The sequence below is a fragment of the Ursus arctos genome, unplaced genomic scaffold (genome assembly GCF_023065955.2).
Source record: "Ursus arctos isolate Adak ecotype North America unplaced genomic scaffold, UrsArc2.0 scaffold_1, whole genome shotgun sequence".
Lineage (NCBI taxonomy): Eukaryota > Metazoa > Chordata > Mammalia > Carnivora > Ursidae > Ursus > Ursus arctos.
This window is the reverse complement of record NW_026622763.1, coordinates 99,421,277-99,441,202: the sequence shown is the minus strand read 5'-3', so window position 1 is coordinate 99,441,202 and position 19,926 is coordinate 99,421,277. Positions and strand designations below refer to the sequence as shown.

The following is a 19,926-nucleotide window of genomic DNA, read 5'->3' as shown; positions in this document are numbered from 1 at the left end:
AAACAACAATAACACCAACAAATACCCAATTAAAAATGGGCAAAGGTCTTGAATAGACATTTCCCCAAAGAAGATCTACAAAAGGCCAACAGGTATTTGAAAAGATGCCCAACATCACTAGGCATTAAGGAAATGTAAATTAAAACACAATGAGATATCACCTTGTGCCTATTAAAATGTCCATCACCAAGAAGATAAGAGAAAACGAGTGCTGGCATGAATGTGAAAAAAAGAAAACCCTTGTGCACTGTTTATGGGATTGTAAATTGGCACAGCCACAGTATGGAATACAGAATGGGGGATCCCAAAAAATTAAGAATAGAACAACTATGGGGTGCCTGGTTGGGGTGCCTGTAAGTGTACAACTCTTAATCTCAACTCAGGTCTTGGTCTCAGGGTAATGAGTTCAAGCCCCATGTCTTAAAAAAAAGAAAAAAGAAAAAAAAGAAACTACGTGTAATCCAGCAATTCCACCTCTGTGAATATATCCAGAAAGTGAAAATACTAACTAGAAAATATATCCATACCCCCATGTCCACAGCAGCATTACTTACAATAGTTCTTCTTTAACCATCATAAATTCTACAGCATTTCTTTTCCTCCTTGATCTCTTACAGTCCTTCTGTCCCCTCCTGCAGCCCTTGCAACCCCATCGAATGCCATCCTAAAATAGTATCAGTGTCTGATTGAAAGGTTATTGATCACCCTATGAGATTACACAGAGAATTGGATGTTCAGATCAGAAATTTCATCCAGGACCAAACTTTACTAATAATTTCAAGGAAACAGCACAAGCCAAACAAGGTGAGATCTGGGATCATCCGTGAGTCTTTTTCAGTCCCTTCTTGCTGCATCATAGGTGGTCTAGCCCAGATAACACAGAAGATACCTAACACTGTATGTGGTTTTAGTACTTATGTGGAGGAGAGCCCTCTAAACCTTGAGACATTTCCATTTTATACTTACACGTATTTCCATTTCCATTTTATACTTAGTTACGTAGCTTAAGAGACGTTTTCCTGGAAGCCATGTGCTGTAACTCTACAGCTTTCAGGTTTGTTTACCACGAACAATTCTAGGCAAACAGATACACCCTGCAAAAAACATTCCACAGATAAGATCTTTCCTGCTAGCATATGGCACAAGATCTGTTATTAACAAGCTGACAAGGAGATTAAACCAGACCATTTCTTTCTTTTCTTGGGTCACTCTCCCTTTCCCCGGTAAAGGGAGAGAATGGATTTCAGAATGTTGTTCAATCATTTATTTGCCATCCTGTCATATTTCTTCTGCAAGGAAAATATGTAAATATTAGAAAATTTTAAAAACTAATTTTTGACCATGTCTTTAAATATAAATATCTTCTGGTTTGAGTTATCCATACAATTAATATGCATATGCATTGATCAGAACAGCATAAATGTATTACAAATTTTGATAAATAATTATAAATAAAAGATAGCTTAATTAGAAAAACAACTCTTAATAAGATGGATGACTTTTTTAATTGATATTTTCATTGGGATAATTGATTCACACGCTGTTGTTAAGAAGTAAGCCAGAGAGTTCTCCAACACTTTACCCACTTTACTCCAAGGGTAACACTTTGCAAAACTGTCATGTAATACTGCAGTCATACCCTCCACCCATCTTCTTCAGCTTTTCCAAGTTGTACTCAGGATGCGTGCGTGTATTTGGTTCTGTGCAACTTTTGCACGAGTGTAGGCATGTTTCCAGCCTTCTAGCCCCACAGTGAAGATTCTAAATATGTCCCTCACAACAGTGAGTCCTCACCCCACCCCTGACCCCAGCAACCACCAATCTGTTCTCCATCTCTAAAGTGATATACAAATGGAATCCTACAGTATGTCATTTTTCAGGATTGTTCATTTTCATGCAGGAAAATTCCCTGGAGATCCATCTGGATTGTTGCAGACAATCCATCCGGATTGTCAATAGTACATTCCATGGTAGAGCTGTGCCACAGTTTACTTAACCATTTGCCTGTCGAAAGACATTTGGACCAATTCCATTTTTTGGCTATTGCCAATGAAGCTTCTATGAACATTCATGTAGAGGTTTTCGTTTGAACATAAATGTTCATTTCTCTGGAATACATAGTAATTCCATGTTTCATTCGCCTCAGTGTACCTCTCTTGTTGCAAACCTTCACTGGCCTTTGATCAAGAGCTCTAGACTTGCAGCCCAGAGATTGGTGTGTTTATTTTATTACCTCCAACTGAATGTTGTCTCGATATGATTCCTTCCAAATGTTTAATGCCGTCTCTGGTCCATTTCTAATGAATTGTGCACTAAGCAAAATGAACTGATAAAGTGCTACGAGGAGTAAAATTGGTGACATTTTTCACCTGCCACCGTGCTTGTCCCTTGAATCCATTTGTCAGGATAACTCTCAGGCATTGTGCTCCATATTGATTTATCATTTAGGGAATCTTCTCATTGTGAACGTTTTGGGGCCTGGAGAGCTCTGCTGAATGTCTGTCTCTCTCCAGGATACTCTCCTGAATAGAAAACAGAAGGGGAGATATTAGACTTGTCATGAAATAAATTGCTCTTGCCCCACCGAGTGGAACAGTGACAGGTTTGACCATCCTTGAGCCACCTCACCAGAAGGGGCCCGATGAGGGGATGTATGTTTCAATGTGGTGTCACTTTTATTAAGTGACTTTGTCTTCAGGGGCACACTTCAGTACCTTCCAGATAAATTGCTTCTGTCTTTGACAGTGACAATGACAATATTTCCAACTTCACACATCCAAGAGCCAATTGACAGGACAAATCGTGCATTGAAACAGCTTGATAGGCACAAGATGGGGCAAAGTGTCTCGAATCACTCTACATTGGGACAAAGGTATAATAATATGAATCATAGAAACAAATCTATCACTTAAACACCTAATTGTGAGACAGAAGCTGTATTTAACAACTGAAGCAATGTTCGTTTCTTTATTAGAGTGCAAAAATAGTACTTAATTATTTTTTGTTATTGCGTCTTAGTAAATTTGCTTTTTCCCCCTGTGATGTACATTTACATAATAAAAGTAAAACATATCTCCCAGTAAAATTTCTATTAATATTTTTATAGATTCTGTCAACATAACACATGCAAATACTTGGAAAGATCTTGCTGAACAATAAGAAAAGTATTCTTAATATTTATGACCTTAGGAAAGTTACAGAAGTAAATACATATCACTAAACAAAGGAATACGCATAAATGTGCACCAGAGGAAATGCACTTTGGAAAACGTAACTTGTACTGCCAGCATTGTTGCTAAGAAGAAAATTTAGAGTAAGTCTGTGAGCCTTTCCAGGTCATCACCATCCCCTTTGGGGATAACAAAAATGTGCTGTTGATACAGGCTTACCTTAGGCCACCAGGCTCATCTGCCTCTGGGTCAGCGGACTGAGCCTGGCCAAACAGATATAAGGCAAAGACTTCAAAGCATAGCTTCAAGGAAAGTGGCAACAATCCCTCCTCATCCCTGTCTAGCCAAAGGACAGCTGGGTGTATTCCTGAAGAGGTCTGCCAAAAAACAGGCCCCAGAGTGGCACCCAAGATTTACTTTGGAGAAGAAAATCCTCATTTTGATCCAGAATCGTCTGGGCTTCTTAGGGATGACCCACAGAAGTCTGGAGGGCTAAGGAGTAGAACCCTGGAGGGTCACCAGAAGGGATTCCCAGGTCTGCTGAGAGCTGAGCTCTGGCCTCTCAGGCTGGCCTTTTGAGGCTCTCCTGCCTTTGTTGAGGGCTCTGTAAAGCCCTGCTCACCATGTGTGTGGCTCCCAGAGCAATTCCACATCACATGCTGTCTGGCTTGTTGGTACACCACCCACAAGGGCAGGGTTAGAGCCAACACAGCACATGCTTAATATTTGCTCCTTGGAACTATTCTTTGAAATAGGGATTGTTTGCTTTGCAAAGCACCGTTTCAAGATTCTTTAGGAATAGGATATCTGCATATTAAGTGTGCATTCTTGTCTCCGTCCTTCAAATATTGATGCTAGCTAGCATCACCATTTAAATCCCTGAGTTATGCAAACAGATCTCAGGTTAAGGACAGTTTAACTGATTCCAAATTCCTTTTTGAATGTTAAACAAGACCTGGCAAAGTGTCTGTCACCTTTCCATGTTCCTGACCGGGTCTCAGTGTAGACACTTGAAGAAGTGGCCAGAGAGAAGGTAGATGACATAAGAATGAAAAAGAAAAAAAATAATAATAATAAAAGAAAGGGTCCAAAGGCTCTTCAGGGAAGATTGGGGTAGAGGGAAGAATCTGGTCCTTGGGGTAGAAGCACTGTGTCCCACATCTTGCTCTTTCAGGGACCAGCTGTGTGATGTTGGGCAAGTTATCAGAATCATCATCTCTGCAACAAAGCGGTGGTGTTAGGCAGGTATGGTGGCCCCATTTAGCATTGAAAACCGAGAATGTTGATCATATAGCTTTGAATCATCAGGAATTTATTGCAATATAATTATCAATACTTTGGGTTTAAACACTGGCAACACTTGTTATTTGGATCTCCAAAATAAAGGAGAAATCAAAGAAAAGTAGAATAGATGCTGGGCAGCCTAAAACAACGCATCATTTTACTCCAATAATTCGATAAAGGCAAATTGGTTTGATGTGCCTGGAACATCCTGAGAGTGAAGACACAGATGTCAAGGGAGGCCAGGAACCCCTTTTTTCCAGTCATGAGGGCAAATGTCAAGTCACCAATGGTGTTGTTGTTGCCAGGTCATTTTGTTTGGGAGGCAAAGTCTGCCTTGGCCCTTCTACCTCCATATCTCTCTAGCTCCTACTTGTCTTCCCTTCTCCCTTGATTCTCTTCCAAAGCCCTCTCTTGCCTGATCTTCTACCTCTATCTCAGGAACCCAAACCACAGCGAACGTAAAGATATGAGCCTACGTAGGACATAGCTTGAACAAGGAACGGATTCTAAATGGGGATTTTTTTTTTTTTTGTCCCCATTGTGCTGTATGAAAGACCTTTTTGAAACTAAGAGAAGTTTTCTGGATTCATTGAAAATGCTCAGAGAGGCATGTGTGTGTTCTTCTCACACATGGGCCCGCCTTGCCCATGTCATGCTGAGTCCTGTAACCTTTGTCTGTGTACTGGGAGGGAACATAAGCTCCAAGAGTTGTATTAATTCTGTTCACTAATATACCTAGTTCCTAGTAGGTGCTCAGTAAATACTTATCAAATGAATGTGCCATTAAAAAATTTAATTTTCAAAAGAAATTGATTTTCAAGCCCAAAGCTTATTACTTTTTTTTCTCAATGACTTCATAGGTTTCACTGTGAATAGCATTTATTCTTTAATACCTTCTTCATGGCTTACAACATGTAATACAAGTTCAAGGTCATAATTAGCATTATGTCTGTCTTTAGATTGAGGATTTTTAGGTTCTTGGCATGTGGATCCATCCCTGCTCTTCAGAGTGTACAGTGGTTGCTTGCTTCTCTGCGGCCCACAAGGAAGGAGACAATTCAAGCTGGGATTGTGATCTCAATGTTCTGTCCCCTTTCTCCACAAAGTGCAGTATAATGTCAGAGAAGAGCTTGACTCTGCTATTGGTTCAGAGTTGGCTCTTCTTATCTTCTGCCTTGTAACCCAAAGGCTATAGGATTCCCAGTCTAGTATTCTCCATCTCAAGTTCATATCATGTTATTTTATGTCAGCTGAGGACAGGAAGTCTCCTACAGATGATGAAAGAACACCAAGGATTTTTATATCCCAAGAAAGGCCTCTGGAGAAGCTTTGATCTGGATGTGCCATCCTGCAGAAACCTCACAGTAAATGGAACCAAAGCTGGACTCCTGCCGTTGCGCAGCTGGGTTTGTCCAGCTTGAAGGTCCAAGATCCCCAAGAAGCCAGGTGCTTGGATTCTTACGTGATCATCCGTTTCATTCCCCCTCTTTATTTCGGGGCCTCTGTCATTAGCCTCTCCATCCCAATGTCTGGTCTAGAATGAAATGAGTCAGGACCCTAAACAAGGGGTTTTCGGGCAAGAATGAAATATTGACTGGCCACCAGGAGGAAGGGATGGTGCTGGCTTGGTTCGCCAGAAGGCTCCATGTCAGGCAACCAGAGTTTGTTTTGCCACAGATGAGGAAAGAATGGTGATTCATGAATGGCGAGCTGGCTGCGCTGTTGGAAAAGTCCTGGGTGGGAAGGAGAGTTTCTGAGGACACTAGTATCTCCCGACTGACACTGGGAATGTTGCAGATGCTCGGGCGGGCCCCTCAACTCCATGGCTTCTATGGATTTTCACACGCCGTGAATATTCTCCAGTAATTTTTTCAGTCAGGATTGGGCAAAGCCCATTCACACACATTGCAACCGTCTGTGTCTGAGGCATTGGTGTATTCCATTGAATGACACATGGGGAAAAACTTTCATTTTTTTTTTTTTTTTTTTTTTGCTCTGCTTGTTTATTTCTCTCTGAATGATTCATTCTAATAAGTTTCTTGCCCAATGCCTATTCCTGCAACCTTAGAAAAGATGTTAGTATTTACTGCATATTTCCAACTGGTTGTTACTCCCCCGGAAGACTCGCCCTGTCATCTTCTGAGTCCCTTTGTTCCTACACCCTGGGAGGCAACAACTTTAAAAAAAAAAAAAAAATCTGTCTACCATTTTGGACATTTAGTGACCAGTTTAGTGACTCAAGGTTTCTCGTCTACTCTGTGGCTCTGGAAGATTTCAGCCTATAAGGATGAGGCTCAGAAGGGACTTATTCATCTAGAAAACATTCACCTCTTTCATAGATGGACAGGATAACAAGAGTCTCCTTAACCAGACCTGAAACGGTGTACAGCTATGTTGGTGGCAGGACCTCCTGAAGCCGCCTTGCACATTGAGTCCTGTGTTTTTCCTCCTAGGGAGGAAGTGCCCAGAGAGGGGTGTGAAAGAAAATTTCCCGCACAAGGAATATTGTGGCAAGAAGTGATGTCTCTCTAGAGAGAGAGTAAATCCCTGCCACAGCATTGACATGGAAGGCTACAGAGATAATACGCGGTATTTGGGGGTTTCCGTCTATTGACACGCATGGATCCTGTGGCCTCATGTCGGTAGAGGACATGGGTGAATGCACAGCATAATGAAGCTTTGGTATTTGGAGACAGCTGATTTTTTTTTAAGTGTTTACTTTAAGTTTTCCTTTGAAAAATAGAGCCATAGGTATATTTTTATTAAACCATATATAAAAATTAAAGGGAGAAATTAACATTTTTAAATTAAAGCCTGAGGAGTTGTTGTTGTTGTTGTTTTCCGGTGACTTAGAGTCAACAATAGGGGATAATGGCAGACTCTGGAGAACTTAAGGGAGGGTTAGCAAATGTGCAGGCAGGCAGTAAATCATTGACTTATGAGGGGAAAGGGCACAGAGTGAGGATTCCAGAACACGGGCCATTACGGATGATAACAGGGCTGCTTTAAAGGGGTCATTCTGAGGGGAAGCTGTCTTGTACCTCATGTCATCATTTTACATTCCATTTTTAGGGAAACTCCATTCAGGTCATTCTTTTTCTATGTCTCTTTAGGAAATGTCAACTTAGCATTGTTTCTTTGTATTTATGTTATGTCCTGGGATTTCTGACATCATCAACTCCACAGTCGCAACAAAACAGAGGTTTCACTGACTTCCCAATGTTCACCCAGTGACATCAGTTTAGACCCTCTGGCTCGTGTTTTATGTTGACTAGTTCCTATAGGAACCAGAGAACAGTTCATTACTGGGACTGCCTAGAAGGGTTTGGAAAGGGTTAGCTCATTTAACTGAAGAGGAGACTCAGCTAAGAGCCTTACTAAGGCCTGAGGTGAGCAGACCCTGGTCCTATCAAGCAGCTTATCTTATCGGAGCTGCTTATCTAGACGATCCGCCATTGTCTGGCATGTCGGGGCCATGTTTGCTAATTCTGTGCTCGTACAAAGGGCTTGTCTGTCCACTCCCGCCTCTGTAGTCTCCATGGAAGATCGCGATCGAGAGCAGACATAGATTGTGGAAGCCCCAGTGAACATTTGGTGTGGTTGGAGGCCCCTGTCGGTATCACAGTGGAGAGGAGGCAGTCCCTAATCTCCTCTGCAGGCTGAGTAATACTTGGCAAGATGAAGCTGGTGGAATATTCAGAATTAGTCCTGGTAGAACACGTTTATGCTTCTCTTGTCACAGGAAACTTTTGGAAAGATGCCAAAAGTCTGCATTTCTTGAGATTAAGCAGTTTGTTTTCTTTGATTTCATTTTAAGTAGGTTGTATTTTCTTGAGTTTTAGAAAACATATATTATATATGGATATTAAATATATTAAAAATATATGTGTGTGTATATGTGTGGTGTGTGTGTGTGTGTGTATAAAATTTTGTTATTTGTGCTCTATTTTACCTGGGAATTTTAGAAGGTTTCTGAGTCTTACTCTCTGCAATTATATAGCCAGGAATAAAATTTTAAAGAAAGGCTTAGGCCCCTAATGGCATGGAAAAGAGTATCATTTATGAAAGCACCGCATAAGAATACTGTCCATTCTTTGGGAGGACTCACTGTTCTAGGATGCTCACAGAAATCCAGAATCTCTCTTACAGTCACAATATGGGGAAAATAAACAAAAAGCGAGTAGGTGGACTCGAATGGAAACGTTTCTCATCCAATAGCAAAGTGGCTCAGGAATTCAACAGGTATCTTTTTAAGATTTTTTTCCGTGCAGTTTTCCTCACAAATCATCAAAATGTTCCTGAAAGCCCAGCACCTTGCAGGACGGAGAACGCGTCCTGGTGCCACCACCTGACCTAGGGTTCGTATCTTTGAAAATGGGCTAGCGGTAATCATATTCCATCCTGAGCCACGGATCCACAGGGCTGTCAACGAAGCTGGTAGACACACAGTGTCTTTTGTCTAAAGTCTGACGCAAACATTAGGTACGGCTTATTCAGCATCCGTGTGACTTGATTTGGCTGTGATACGCGTAAGTGACGATTTAGGACCTCGTGCTTGGTGGGCAGTGCGCTATCCAGGTGACCTTGGTGAAACTGGGCCATTGAATGAAGATTACTTTCATAATAAGTTTAATACCAAAGAGGTTACATCTACGTCCTACATTCTACCTCAGAGCTTTAAAATTGTTTTTTTTTTTTTTTAAGATTTTATTTATTTATTTGACAGAGAGAGAGACAGCCAGCGAGAGAGGGAACACAAGCAGGAGGAGTGGGAGAGGAAGAAGCAGGCTCCCAGTGGAGGAGCCCAATATGGGGCTCGATCCTAGGACTCTGGGATCACGCCCTGAGCCGAAGGCAGACGCTTAACGACTGAGCCACCCAGGAGCCCCTAAAATTGTTTTTATAGAGGTTACATATTATAAGTAGCTTTCATTATTATTTTAGTAAGCTCTTCGCGTACTCATCTCTGCCCCATCCTTCTCTCAAGCACACTTCCAAAATAAAACTTCATTTCCCTTAAAATCTTCAGTTTTCAAGTCATAAATATTTATAAGAGAGGAATACATTTTTCCGAGTTACACATATTTACTACTATGAAATTGCTTTCGATTAGAGTGAATTATCTACAACTTCTAATGAAGTTCTTTAAGCTCATCCCTTAATGATATCATGTTAGACGGCATTGGCTGGATAACTTTTTTAAAAAGTGTGTGTGTGTGTGTGTGAGCTTAGAGCAAATTGAGGTCGAGTTCCTCCCTCTGAAGGCTGTTTCTATCAAATAGAAACATGGTTATTTCTAGTTTCAGTGGATAGAAAGAAAGAATGCACTTTTACTTCAAGCACTGAAGCTCGTTTCCCCATTTCCTTTTGAATTTCCAAAAGTAAAGATGTCCTATAAAGAAATGAGGTATTGCTACATGGTACCACTTGGATGAGCCTTGAAAACATTATGCTCAGTGAAAGAAGCCAGACGCAAAGAGTCTCATACTATGTGCAAATCCAGAATAGTAAATCCATACAGACAGAAAGCAGGGTGGAGGTTGCCAGGGCCTGGGGGGAGGGGACGATAGAGAATGACGGCTTCATGGGTATGACGTCACCCTTGGGGGTGGTGAAAATATTTTGGAACTGGACAGAGCTGATAGTTGTACAACATTTTGACTCCTAAATGCCACTGAATCACACACTTTAAAGTGGTTAATTTTATGTGATGTGAATTTCACCTCAATAAAAAAGTAATAAAGCTGTTAAAAGGAATAAAGGTATCATAAAGTACCCTATACAGAAAGCACATTTGCGGCAAGTATGTAAATCAAGAACTCTTTATTGTACATTTACTCCAACCCAGAGCGATGGGAGCTATCCAGCCCGTGGCTCTGCTTGTGGGGTGAGGCACTTGCTTTTCTGTCTGTGTCATTTTCCCCTTCTGTCTCCTGCCATGTGTTGTCAGTCCCATCTCAGTAATGTCGGCCCCATTGGGCTCTGTCTGTCCTTTCCCTTCACCTCCACCACCTCCACTCCCGATCCGGGCCCTCTTGCCTCCTGGCTGTGCTGCCCGAGCACGCTGCTGCTGCCCAGCCCTTCCCATCTGTTCTCCCAGGCATCGGATGAGTCTTCCAGGTTCACAGCCTCGCTCCGATCCAGGCACTTCTGGGACTGTAGACCTTCCATGGCGTTCCCTCGAGAGCAGGGATGTCCCTACTCCCTAGACTGCCTGCAGGGCCGTCTTCCAAAGTTCAGCCTGCTTTCATCCAGTGGCAGCTCACCTCCTGTCTCTTTTCCAGGGCTACCCTCTGCCCCCACCTCCTGTCTTGTCAGGCCCAAGCGGCCTATTTGCCCAAGTTGTGGGGAGGGGGTTTGCCTCACTGCAACCCCTTTCCCTTCTGCTCCCTCCTTCTCTCACTCCCTTCATGTGCTTCTCCTACCGGGTTTTTGAGACCCCATGTCTTGAGATCCAGTGACTCTCTCCCCTGAGGCCCTCCGTCAGCAGGATGCCATCACTCCCTCCTCTGAATCCTCCGGGGTACTTTGCTTGTATCCCTCGCCTGCCCTTTTCACGGTCTGCCTTCTGTTATGGGAGAGGGTTAGCGGTTGGCCCAGAACCACCCACCCTGTGAACTGTGGAACTAGGATATGAATCTTGACTTGCCTGCTTCAAAGACCGTGCTGCAAGCAAATACCAGTGACCTCCTTCCTATTGATTTTGGACCTCTCCATCTTCTCCCTCCCCCTTCCCCATCCCCCCTGGCACTTTGCCATTGTGCATAATAGGTTCCCGATAAGTATGCCGTGAATGTGCAGCACTGTGCCTCTTTACAAAGAAGTTGTTTTTTAAAGGGACTGTACAATTAACTCTTGTTTAAGAGATAAACAAACCATGAAAAAACGCAACAGTACGTAACTTCTGTGTTCTGCATTTTTTTCTATGTGGCCTTTATAGCCTCACTAAACACAGACGTTGATTGGCGTCATTGTACCCAAATCTCCTTTCTCATCATTCCCATGGACCTTTTTCTGATCTCGTCTTCCGCAAATTGACAGTATTTACATCTGTCTCATCAATTTTGAATCTAATTATATATTATTTCATGTTATTTCTTAAATGATTTCTTCACTTTTATGCATTTCCATAATGCCAGTTGTCTAACAGTGGCAGTTCCATGCATTTTGAAGGATGAAAAAAAAGAAAGAATGAAAATTCCTTCTTAGTATGATAATAAACAAGTGTTTTAAAAGACACTATTTGAGGGGTGCCTGGGTGGCTCAGTGGGCTAAGCCTCTGCCTTTGGCTCAGGTCATGGTGGGGGTGGGGTCCTGGGATGGAGCCCTGCCTGGGGCTCCCTCTGCCCCTCCCCCCACTCGTGCACCTGTGCATGCACTCTCTCAAATAAATAATTAAAATCTTTAAAAAAAGACACTGTTTGAATCACTTGGAATTATTTGTCTTTGTTTTCATGCTGCCCGTCTAGCTATTAGATAAGCCAGCATTTCAGTCTTAACCCATCTGTGGATCTTTCATTTATTATCACTATAACCAGATGCCCATAGTTTAAAACTTGTTTAGGCTGAAAAACAACTGAGCACTGCTATACTTAAAAAATTATCTTGCTGGTTGGAGGAGGGGGTGGGGAAAACAATCATGTTTTAAGCCATAATGTAAATGGAGCAGTTTTTGTGTCCTTGGCATTTGCTGGAAGCAAAAGCTTAAGTGAAATCAAACACTAAGAGAATTGTAAAGAGATAAGGAGACAAGTTTAATAAAGATTTTTTTTTCCAGATGCAGCATCCTTTTGACTTCCTCCTGTCATTAAATTCTGCATGTGTTTGGTTGAAAGTAAACTTCAAATGGCTTTATGATTTTAAAGAAATGCCAAATTATGTAAAAAGATCATATTGTTACTCTAATTTGAATTTTAAAAGGCGGTAGGGAGAGGGGAGGGAAAGTGGGTCTCTAGAAATTAGGTTTTTTAAAAATCCAACGCTACTTAAGGCATTTCAGTACCTTTGCCAAGTGCTCGACTTGTAAGGGAGAAAAGGGAGATATTCTGGTAACAAGTTGGTTTTGTTTTGTTTTGTTTTGTTTTGTTTTGTTTTGTTTTGTTTTGTTTTGTTTTAGGGAGCTGGAAAGATGTCTCTCCACCTGCCCAAAGTGACAGTGTGACTGTCTGAGAGCATCTGAGTGAACAACTAGAAGGAAGAGCCTAATATTGACCTTTCCCTTTTCCTTCCTCTCTTTCCTTTGCAGGTTACCTATCTGGGTAAAGTCCCCACCACAGGCATGCAGTTTCTGTCAGGCTGCACAGAAAAGCCAGTCATCGAGCTCTGGAAGAAACACACGCTAGCCCGAGAAGATGTCTTTCCAGCCAATGCCCTTCTGGAAATCCGACCATTCCAAGTGTGGCTCCATCACCTCGACCATAAAGGTGAAGCCACAGTCCACATGGATACCTTCCAGGTGGCGCGCATCGCCTACTGCACCGCTGACCACAACGTGAGCCCCAACATCTTCGCCTGGGTTTACAGGGAGATCAACGACGACCTGTCCTACCAGATGGACTGCCATGCTGTAGAGTGTGAGAGCAAGCTCGAGGCCAAGAAGCTGGCCCACGCCATGATGGAGGCCTTCAAGAAGACTTTCCACAGTATGAAGAGCGACGGTCGGATCCATAGGAACAGCTCATCGGAAGAAGTTTCCCAGGAATTGGAATCCGATGATGGCTGAATGAACTGAGTGTGCTTCAGCATGGCGGCATTGGTCAAGGAATTCCAGATGATAGATGAATAAGCAATGATTCAAATTTGGGAAGAAAAGACTGCCAAACTATTGGCCGACCAAGCTTTTTAAATTCAGAAGAGCAATTCTAAATCTAAAGAAATGTATTATTAAAGTAATTACATTACATTGAAATCTGCTGCTGCTGTGACTGTGAGGAGGGTGGGCGTGTGGATGGGGAGGAAAGTTCTAGACTCTCTTCTTTTTTTTCCCCCCTCATTTCCCCATGCCTCCCTGTAGGAGACCTCCATGCCAGTTATCACCACTCTCAGGCAAATACACTGCGGCTGTTATTTGATGAACCATTCCAATTTGCCTTATGAAATCCAACAAGAATGTTAGATGCACCTGTAGGATCCCTAGTCGGGGGGGGTTATGGGGGGTTGCAGGTGCAGGTGTGGAGGCTGCAGAGCTAAAGGACACCTCAGGCTCATCCTGAGAGCCCCTCTCCCTGGCATGTTTCAGATTCTCTCCTCAGTAAGCAAATCAGCACAGCCTTTATATGAGCTTTACAACTAACAACCTGATAGTTGGCAGTTAATTCACAGTTAAAGATAATGCTTTTATTTACGTAAATATATCAAGTAGTACCCTCTTATTGTATTCACTTCATCTATTTTCTTAGAATACTTGCGACTACTAATAGCTGCTTTCCTCATCCATCCTCATCTACCCTCTTTCCCCTTCCAACCCAGCCAACACCCCCAAGGGATGGATTCTCAGCATACGCTGCAGGACACAAAAAAGGGAAGAAATTAACCAAGCAGATGAAATAAACAATCAAAGTAGGAGTTTCAAACAACCACCACAGCCACAGAAACCTTGGAAAAAGGGAACGAGTTATCAGCAAGTGAGCAAACTCCATGTAGGTTGTCCTTTGATCAATTCTGATTTATAGTAACTTATTTAGTTGATGGTCCTGTGTGATGAATCCTTCACGACAAGCTTCAGATCTGATCGGGCATCACCAAGGAAGCCTTGCCCCCATCACTCAATATTGTACTCTACTAGGGAATGTGCTGTATACACCTGGCTTGTCTAGAGAAACTGCGTCCTAAAGGGAAGTCTGACCCTGTTATCCTAAAATTGGTGATACCTTAGGGGCAGAGCTGCCGGTTTATTCACTGTTTCTAATGAGAAATGCTCACTAAGAGAGCCTGAGATGTCTCAGTTTCATGGATCTTTAGATATCATCAACACAGAGTCAACACTGAATGCAATTGAAAGTGTTGGTTCAAAAACATACATTTAAGGCTGGGAGCAGATGGCTAGTTTTCCAGGTAATGCTGCTCCTTGATGGAAGTCTGTTTTTAATCCCAGTAATGTTAAGGGCACTGGGGCACCTTTCAGAAGCCTTAAATGAGAGCTCACTGAATCCAGAGTTAGGGTGTCAGCGTTTTGGTCTGTGTATCTGCGTGTCCGTGTATGCGTTTGTGTGTGTGTACGTGTGCCCCCGTGTATGGGTCCAGTTTTAAGGCATGTAGAATGAGCATGGAGTCGTATTGAGAAGAACTCGCCTCTTGGAGATATTGCTTGCTGCTCTACACACATGTAAACTATTCTTTAGCATAAATGCATTCACTCTTTAATAAAAAATATGTTTGCATTAATAAAGCTGAGGACTTTCATACTTTATATGTCTTTCCTTTTTGAAGTAATGAAAACCTGAAGGACAGAATAGATCAAATTGAGTAAAGAGGGAATTCTTTCTCAAAAGCATTCCTACTGGGTCATAAATAACCCATTCCTTGATTGTGTTTAAATAAATCTTGTTTTATTTTTCAGTGCTCAATTTATATTTAATTCACTGAGATGATATCGTGTCAACCATTGAAATAGTTATTCAGTGTGGCGGACTTATTTCAGAGGGGACTCTTCCAGAACGTTTTGCAAGTGATCACTATTTATAAAATCTTGCATTCCATCTTGGGAGAACCTGTGCTGAAATCCTGGAAGGTAAACACGGAGTGATTCCCTCTGATGGCACTGGTTAAAAATGTTTCCTGCAGGCCATGATTTCTCAGAACACCCCATTAATCTCACAAGACAGGTGGCCATGGAGCCTGTGCGTCTTGAGCAGTGCCCTTCATGGACTCCGTAACCAGCATCAAGCCTCCTGAAGTGAAAATATGAGAGCCTACTGAAGAGGGACACCCAATTAAGAATTACCACCCATCTCCGATTCAAATGGCATTTTCCCTCATTGACCTTTCCTCAATTTCAATTTCACTACCTTGTCCTTGAATATGCTTCTACGAGGGAGGGGGGGAAAAAAGAAAGAAAGAAAGGACCCAGCCAGCATCTATTTCAAAGCAACGCCATTTTCCTCTCACAGTAAAAGTTAAATCCCAAGTGCATGTATGGTTATTTATCGCAGAAAGCGTTTGCTGTTATTTTTTCCGGGGTACTGAGTGTGACATGCTAAGTAATTGGCTCTGATAATATTGCCATGAGCTTTTGCTTGAGATGATTAGTAAGCAATTTAAAGATAAATACACAACGAAATCTTTCAAATAGCTAATGAAGCCTTTGGGGACAGGCAGTATTAACTCTCCTCAGAGGGGTGATTCAGACTTGCATTTTCTTTTTTAATGCTTTGTTTTCTCCCTTTCTGTACTATATGTTCCATACTGGTGGTCACAAGACGGTTTCGTGTACGTTAACTCATATTCCCCCCAGAAGGTTTGGCAGTTACTTTAGAGATGGAGACACTCCGATTCCGAGAGGTTGCATAAGTTGGCTAAGGCAGCCCACCGAGGATGTGCTCGATGGAGACTTCGAACCCTCTGACTTCAGGTCCAGGGCTATTCCTCTGTTCAGGCAAGATCCACCTCCTTGGGATTTTTTATTTCCATTCTTCTTAAATCCTCTAGCTTACTTTATTTTATTTTAAGATTTTATTTATTTATTTTAGAGAGAGAGAGAGGGGTGGGGCAGAAGGAGAGGGAGAGAATCTCAAGGAGACTCTGCTGAGCATGGAGCCTGATGCGGGGCTCGATCTCACGGCCCTGAGATCACGACCTGAGCCGAAACTGAGAGTCTGACCCTTAACTGACCGAGCCACCCAGGCACCCCTCTGCTATCTTATTTTAAATTCGCATTCTACACCACTATAAATAAACATCCTTTGCTATTCGTTTCCAAGTATTTTTGATAGCAATAGAAAAAGTTTTAAAAACAAACAAAGGCCCAGGAAGTTTTATTTGAGCACAAATAACATAATATGAGATTTTACTTAAGTATTTTATTGGCTGTGGTCAATGGACAAAATACTCTTTCCACCCCCTACAGAACCAAGATTCATGGTTTATTTTGTTTTTCTCGGGACATGTTAAAACTCTGAGTCATGTCCTTCTGCTACAGGATTCTAGAGCACCCTGTAATTTCTCTTCAGTCATTCACTGCATTTTCAATTCTATCTTTATTTGTATGATTACGTAAGTATATGTATGTGTATATATATTATGTAAGTATCTATTTAAGCCTCTGGGGTGTAAGTGTCATTAAGATGGGGATTTCATCCCTTTTGGTCACATTTCCTCTCTAGTCGTATATTACAGAATTCTTGTCTTACACTCTGTTCTGTTTATTTCTGCTGCTGAAAACAAAGAGGATGGGTATTAGGGGAAGGCATTTTTATTTTTCTGACAATACGAATCATATGGAAATAACTAATTTTCCCCCAAATTTGTACTTCAGAAAACATTTTTCCTTTGTCCTGTCTTTTGCATTTTCATACTTTTTCCCCCCTCTTCCCCTTCTTCCTTTTCAACTTTAATATTTAATTATTTACGCAACACCACTCCAGACTTTCTCTGATTTGACAGGAAGAGCATATGTGCTCTGAATCCGTGATCACATTTTAGTTCATGATCCACTGATGCAAACTTTGACAGTACTGTCAAACACTTCAGATTATCCTAAATTGCTCTTACTTGTTATTATTTTTCAGTCAGATGGGACATGATGACAATTTAATTCATCATAGCTATTTCTTAAGCATTCCAAAAATGTGCGATATATCTTCTCATCTCCTTGGTATACCCTAAACTGAACTGGAGTGAGGCTGAAGGTTCCCTTAATTGCCAAATTCTGATTGATCTTCAAGAAACTTTCCTTTTAGACACCAAGATTTGGCTTTCAGCGTAATTTTATGGGACACAATTGTTCAACTTAAGACTCTGGCTGCTTCTTTTGAAGAGGTACCAGCTGATAACAGTTACCAGAAGAGAACTATGTATGGTGCATAAACCCCAGGCTTAGAAAGAAAAACAACTGCATGGGTAAGAGCAAATTGCTAAGAGGAAGAAAAATCTAATCCATCTTATATTGGACATTTACAAATAAACTACAATATTTTTTTAAAAATGAACCTAAGACATAGTCTTGCACACTTGACCAAAGCTGACATTCACAAAGAGATTTGGGGAGAATGTTTCTTTTGGAATGTCCTAGTAAGATTATTTTGGGTTTTGCTTAGGCACCCAAAATTGGTTATTTAAAAATAATCAGAATAGTTTGTGCTTAGGAAACCCATGACTTCCATTTAAAAACATTTTTAAGTTCCTACTAAGTTTTCAATAGCTTAGCTTGGAGGCTACCCTAAGAAGGTACTGAGGTGATCTGAAAAGGGAATTACTGAAGTATTACCCATTTTTAAGCCCTTCATAATAAATCACCAATAATTACCAATACTTTCATGTCTATAAAGTCATTTAACAACTATTTTCTTGATAAAAAATGTTCCATCTCTTTGTCTAAACATACCTATTAGACCAAGGTTGAGCCATTTAAAAATATGAGATTTGTAAAATAAAATATGATGCTGGGTAGGACCTAGTTGATTTCAAACCTGCCATCATATGGTGCTGGTTGCCATTCCGGAGCATTCTTTGTTCTTTGGGGGCAAAGCCCAAGAGAAACATTCAAGGAAACACCCACTTGCAAGAAAGAGCCAAGAAATGACTCCATTCCAGGGTCACTTTTTAATGTAAATTTGGGATGAACCAAAACCAAGATTGATCACAGATATGAACTAGTGTTTCTGATTCCAATTTTCCACAGAAAACAAAATGCGATGTCCGTAATTGGATTATCTTCATGGCAATGCTATTATGGGTATAAGAAGATTTTAACTGGGGGACTTCGGATGGGATTAGACCGTTAATTTTAGTCTTTTGCCAAATTCTTATTGCCTTTCTCCATTTTAACTGCAACAGCTTTTCCTAGAATTTAATACTGCATTTTGAGAAACTAGTAGAGTAAAACCTCATTAATTTAGATAAAACTAATTAGGAGTTGGTGGTTTTGGGCTTGAAAAGCTCAAGTTTTATGTTTATCTTTAATAAGCAAAATAAATAGGATGAATAACGTTGTTACTGGAAGTGTTTGCCTGCTTGGGAGAAACTGCTGCCACATATTACAACAATTTACTAGACATGGTGTAATTTCAGCATAAGTAGAAGCTGGTACAGCTGAAATTGAGGCTTTGATGTGCTGGTTTCAAGCCATTATTCTTTATTTATTAAAATGGGTTCTCCACTAAGCAACAGATGGTTAATGCAATTCTAGGACTCAGAGTCCTTGGAAGCAATGAAATTCCTCTTCTACTCATCATTTATATCCATTTTTATCTTCAGTTAGTATAACTCCTTGATCTGATTAACATAACTCCCTCCAAAAACTAAACTCTTCCTGTTTCTCATAGAAACATTGCTATTAAAATAATTGAAATTACTTTCTGATCATCAAGCTTTGATAATTTTCTCTTTGCTACTTGTTTTTTTCTTTTTTACATTATTAAGACACTAAATTATTGGGGATCACCTTACAGAGCTCAGTAACTCATCGAGATTATATAATAAGTCAGTTATAACCAATTATGTTTAGATGCCTGGTTTGTATTTAAAGTTTAACATTTTACTTTTCAGATTGGTTAATGTGTTTATGATTTGCAGTGTTCCACTATGAATGTGGTCATCATGTTAGCTCCGCGTGGATGGGCTATGAGGTCTGGAGGGTCTCTGCACACAGAATAGAGTTTGCGCCCTGCCAAGAGGACGTAATAGACCAAGTGGGCAGCACGCTCTTCCAAAGGAAGAGGCACCTTTTCACAACCCATCAGCCAAGGGGAATTTGCCTTTGCATAATGATTGTCCCAGAAGGTAGATAATTTTTCTATCGGGGTAGAAACTTCTTTCGCAAATAAATAGCATCTTAAAATAGCAGTCCTGAGTTATACCCATATCCTTATTCTCAATGTGTTTTTTTCAGACATGTGAAATAGCAAATACTGGACCCTTTTCACTATATTACATGTTTCATAAACCAAAAGAGGGCATGTGAGGCCCACCAGTGACCTTCTAGAAATAGCTCTTGAAATCACATTTTGGAGAAGAGCCATCTTATCTAAAGTTGCCTAACTTTTAGGCTCAGAATTGCAACAGGTGTGAGCTTTGAGTCATCACATTCCAAGTGCTGTTCTATGAGAACTTGTATTTTAAAGAATCAAAATCATTGTTTCCTTCGAGTCGTTTCTTCTCCATGACTCTCGAAGGAAAAGAGTGAGGCATCCCACACATTAGGCAGTCTCAGAATGGAAGAAAGATTCATTCTGAGTGACTCTAGGGATGCCAGAAAGCCTCAGAAGCTGAAGGTAAAACTTGGCCCCTCTCTCATTCCAAGGAACAAAACTCTGGG

General features: G+C 41.2%; 1 protein-coding gene across 3 annotated transcripts in view; it reads left to right on the top strand.

The window, feature by feature from the left end:
• PID1 (phosphotyrosine interaction domain containing 1) overlaps positions 1-14,841 on the top strand; it is a 213,827-nt gene extending 198,986 nt beyond the window's left edge. For all 3 annotated transcript variants that reach the window (XM_026491773.4, XM_026491775.4, XM_026491774.4), the window contains one exon: positions 12,700-14,841. In XM_026491773.4, the coding sequence (XP_026347558.1) occupies positions 12,700-13,176 (477 nt within the window). In that variant the 3' untranslated portion in view covers positions 13,177-14,841. The remainder of the gene's footprint in view (positions 1-12,699) is intronic.
• Positions 14,842-19,926: the final 5,085 nt, after the last annotated feature.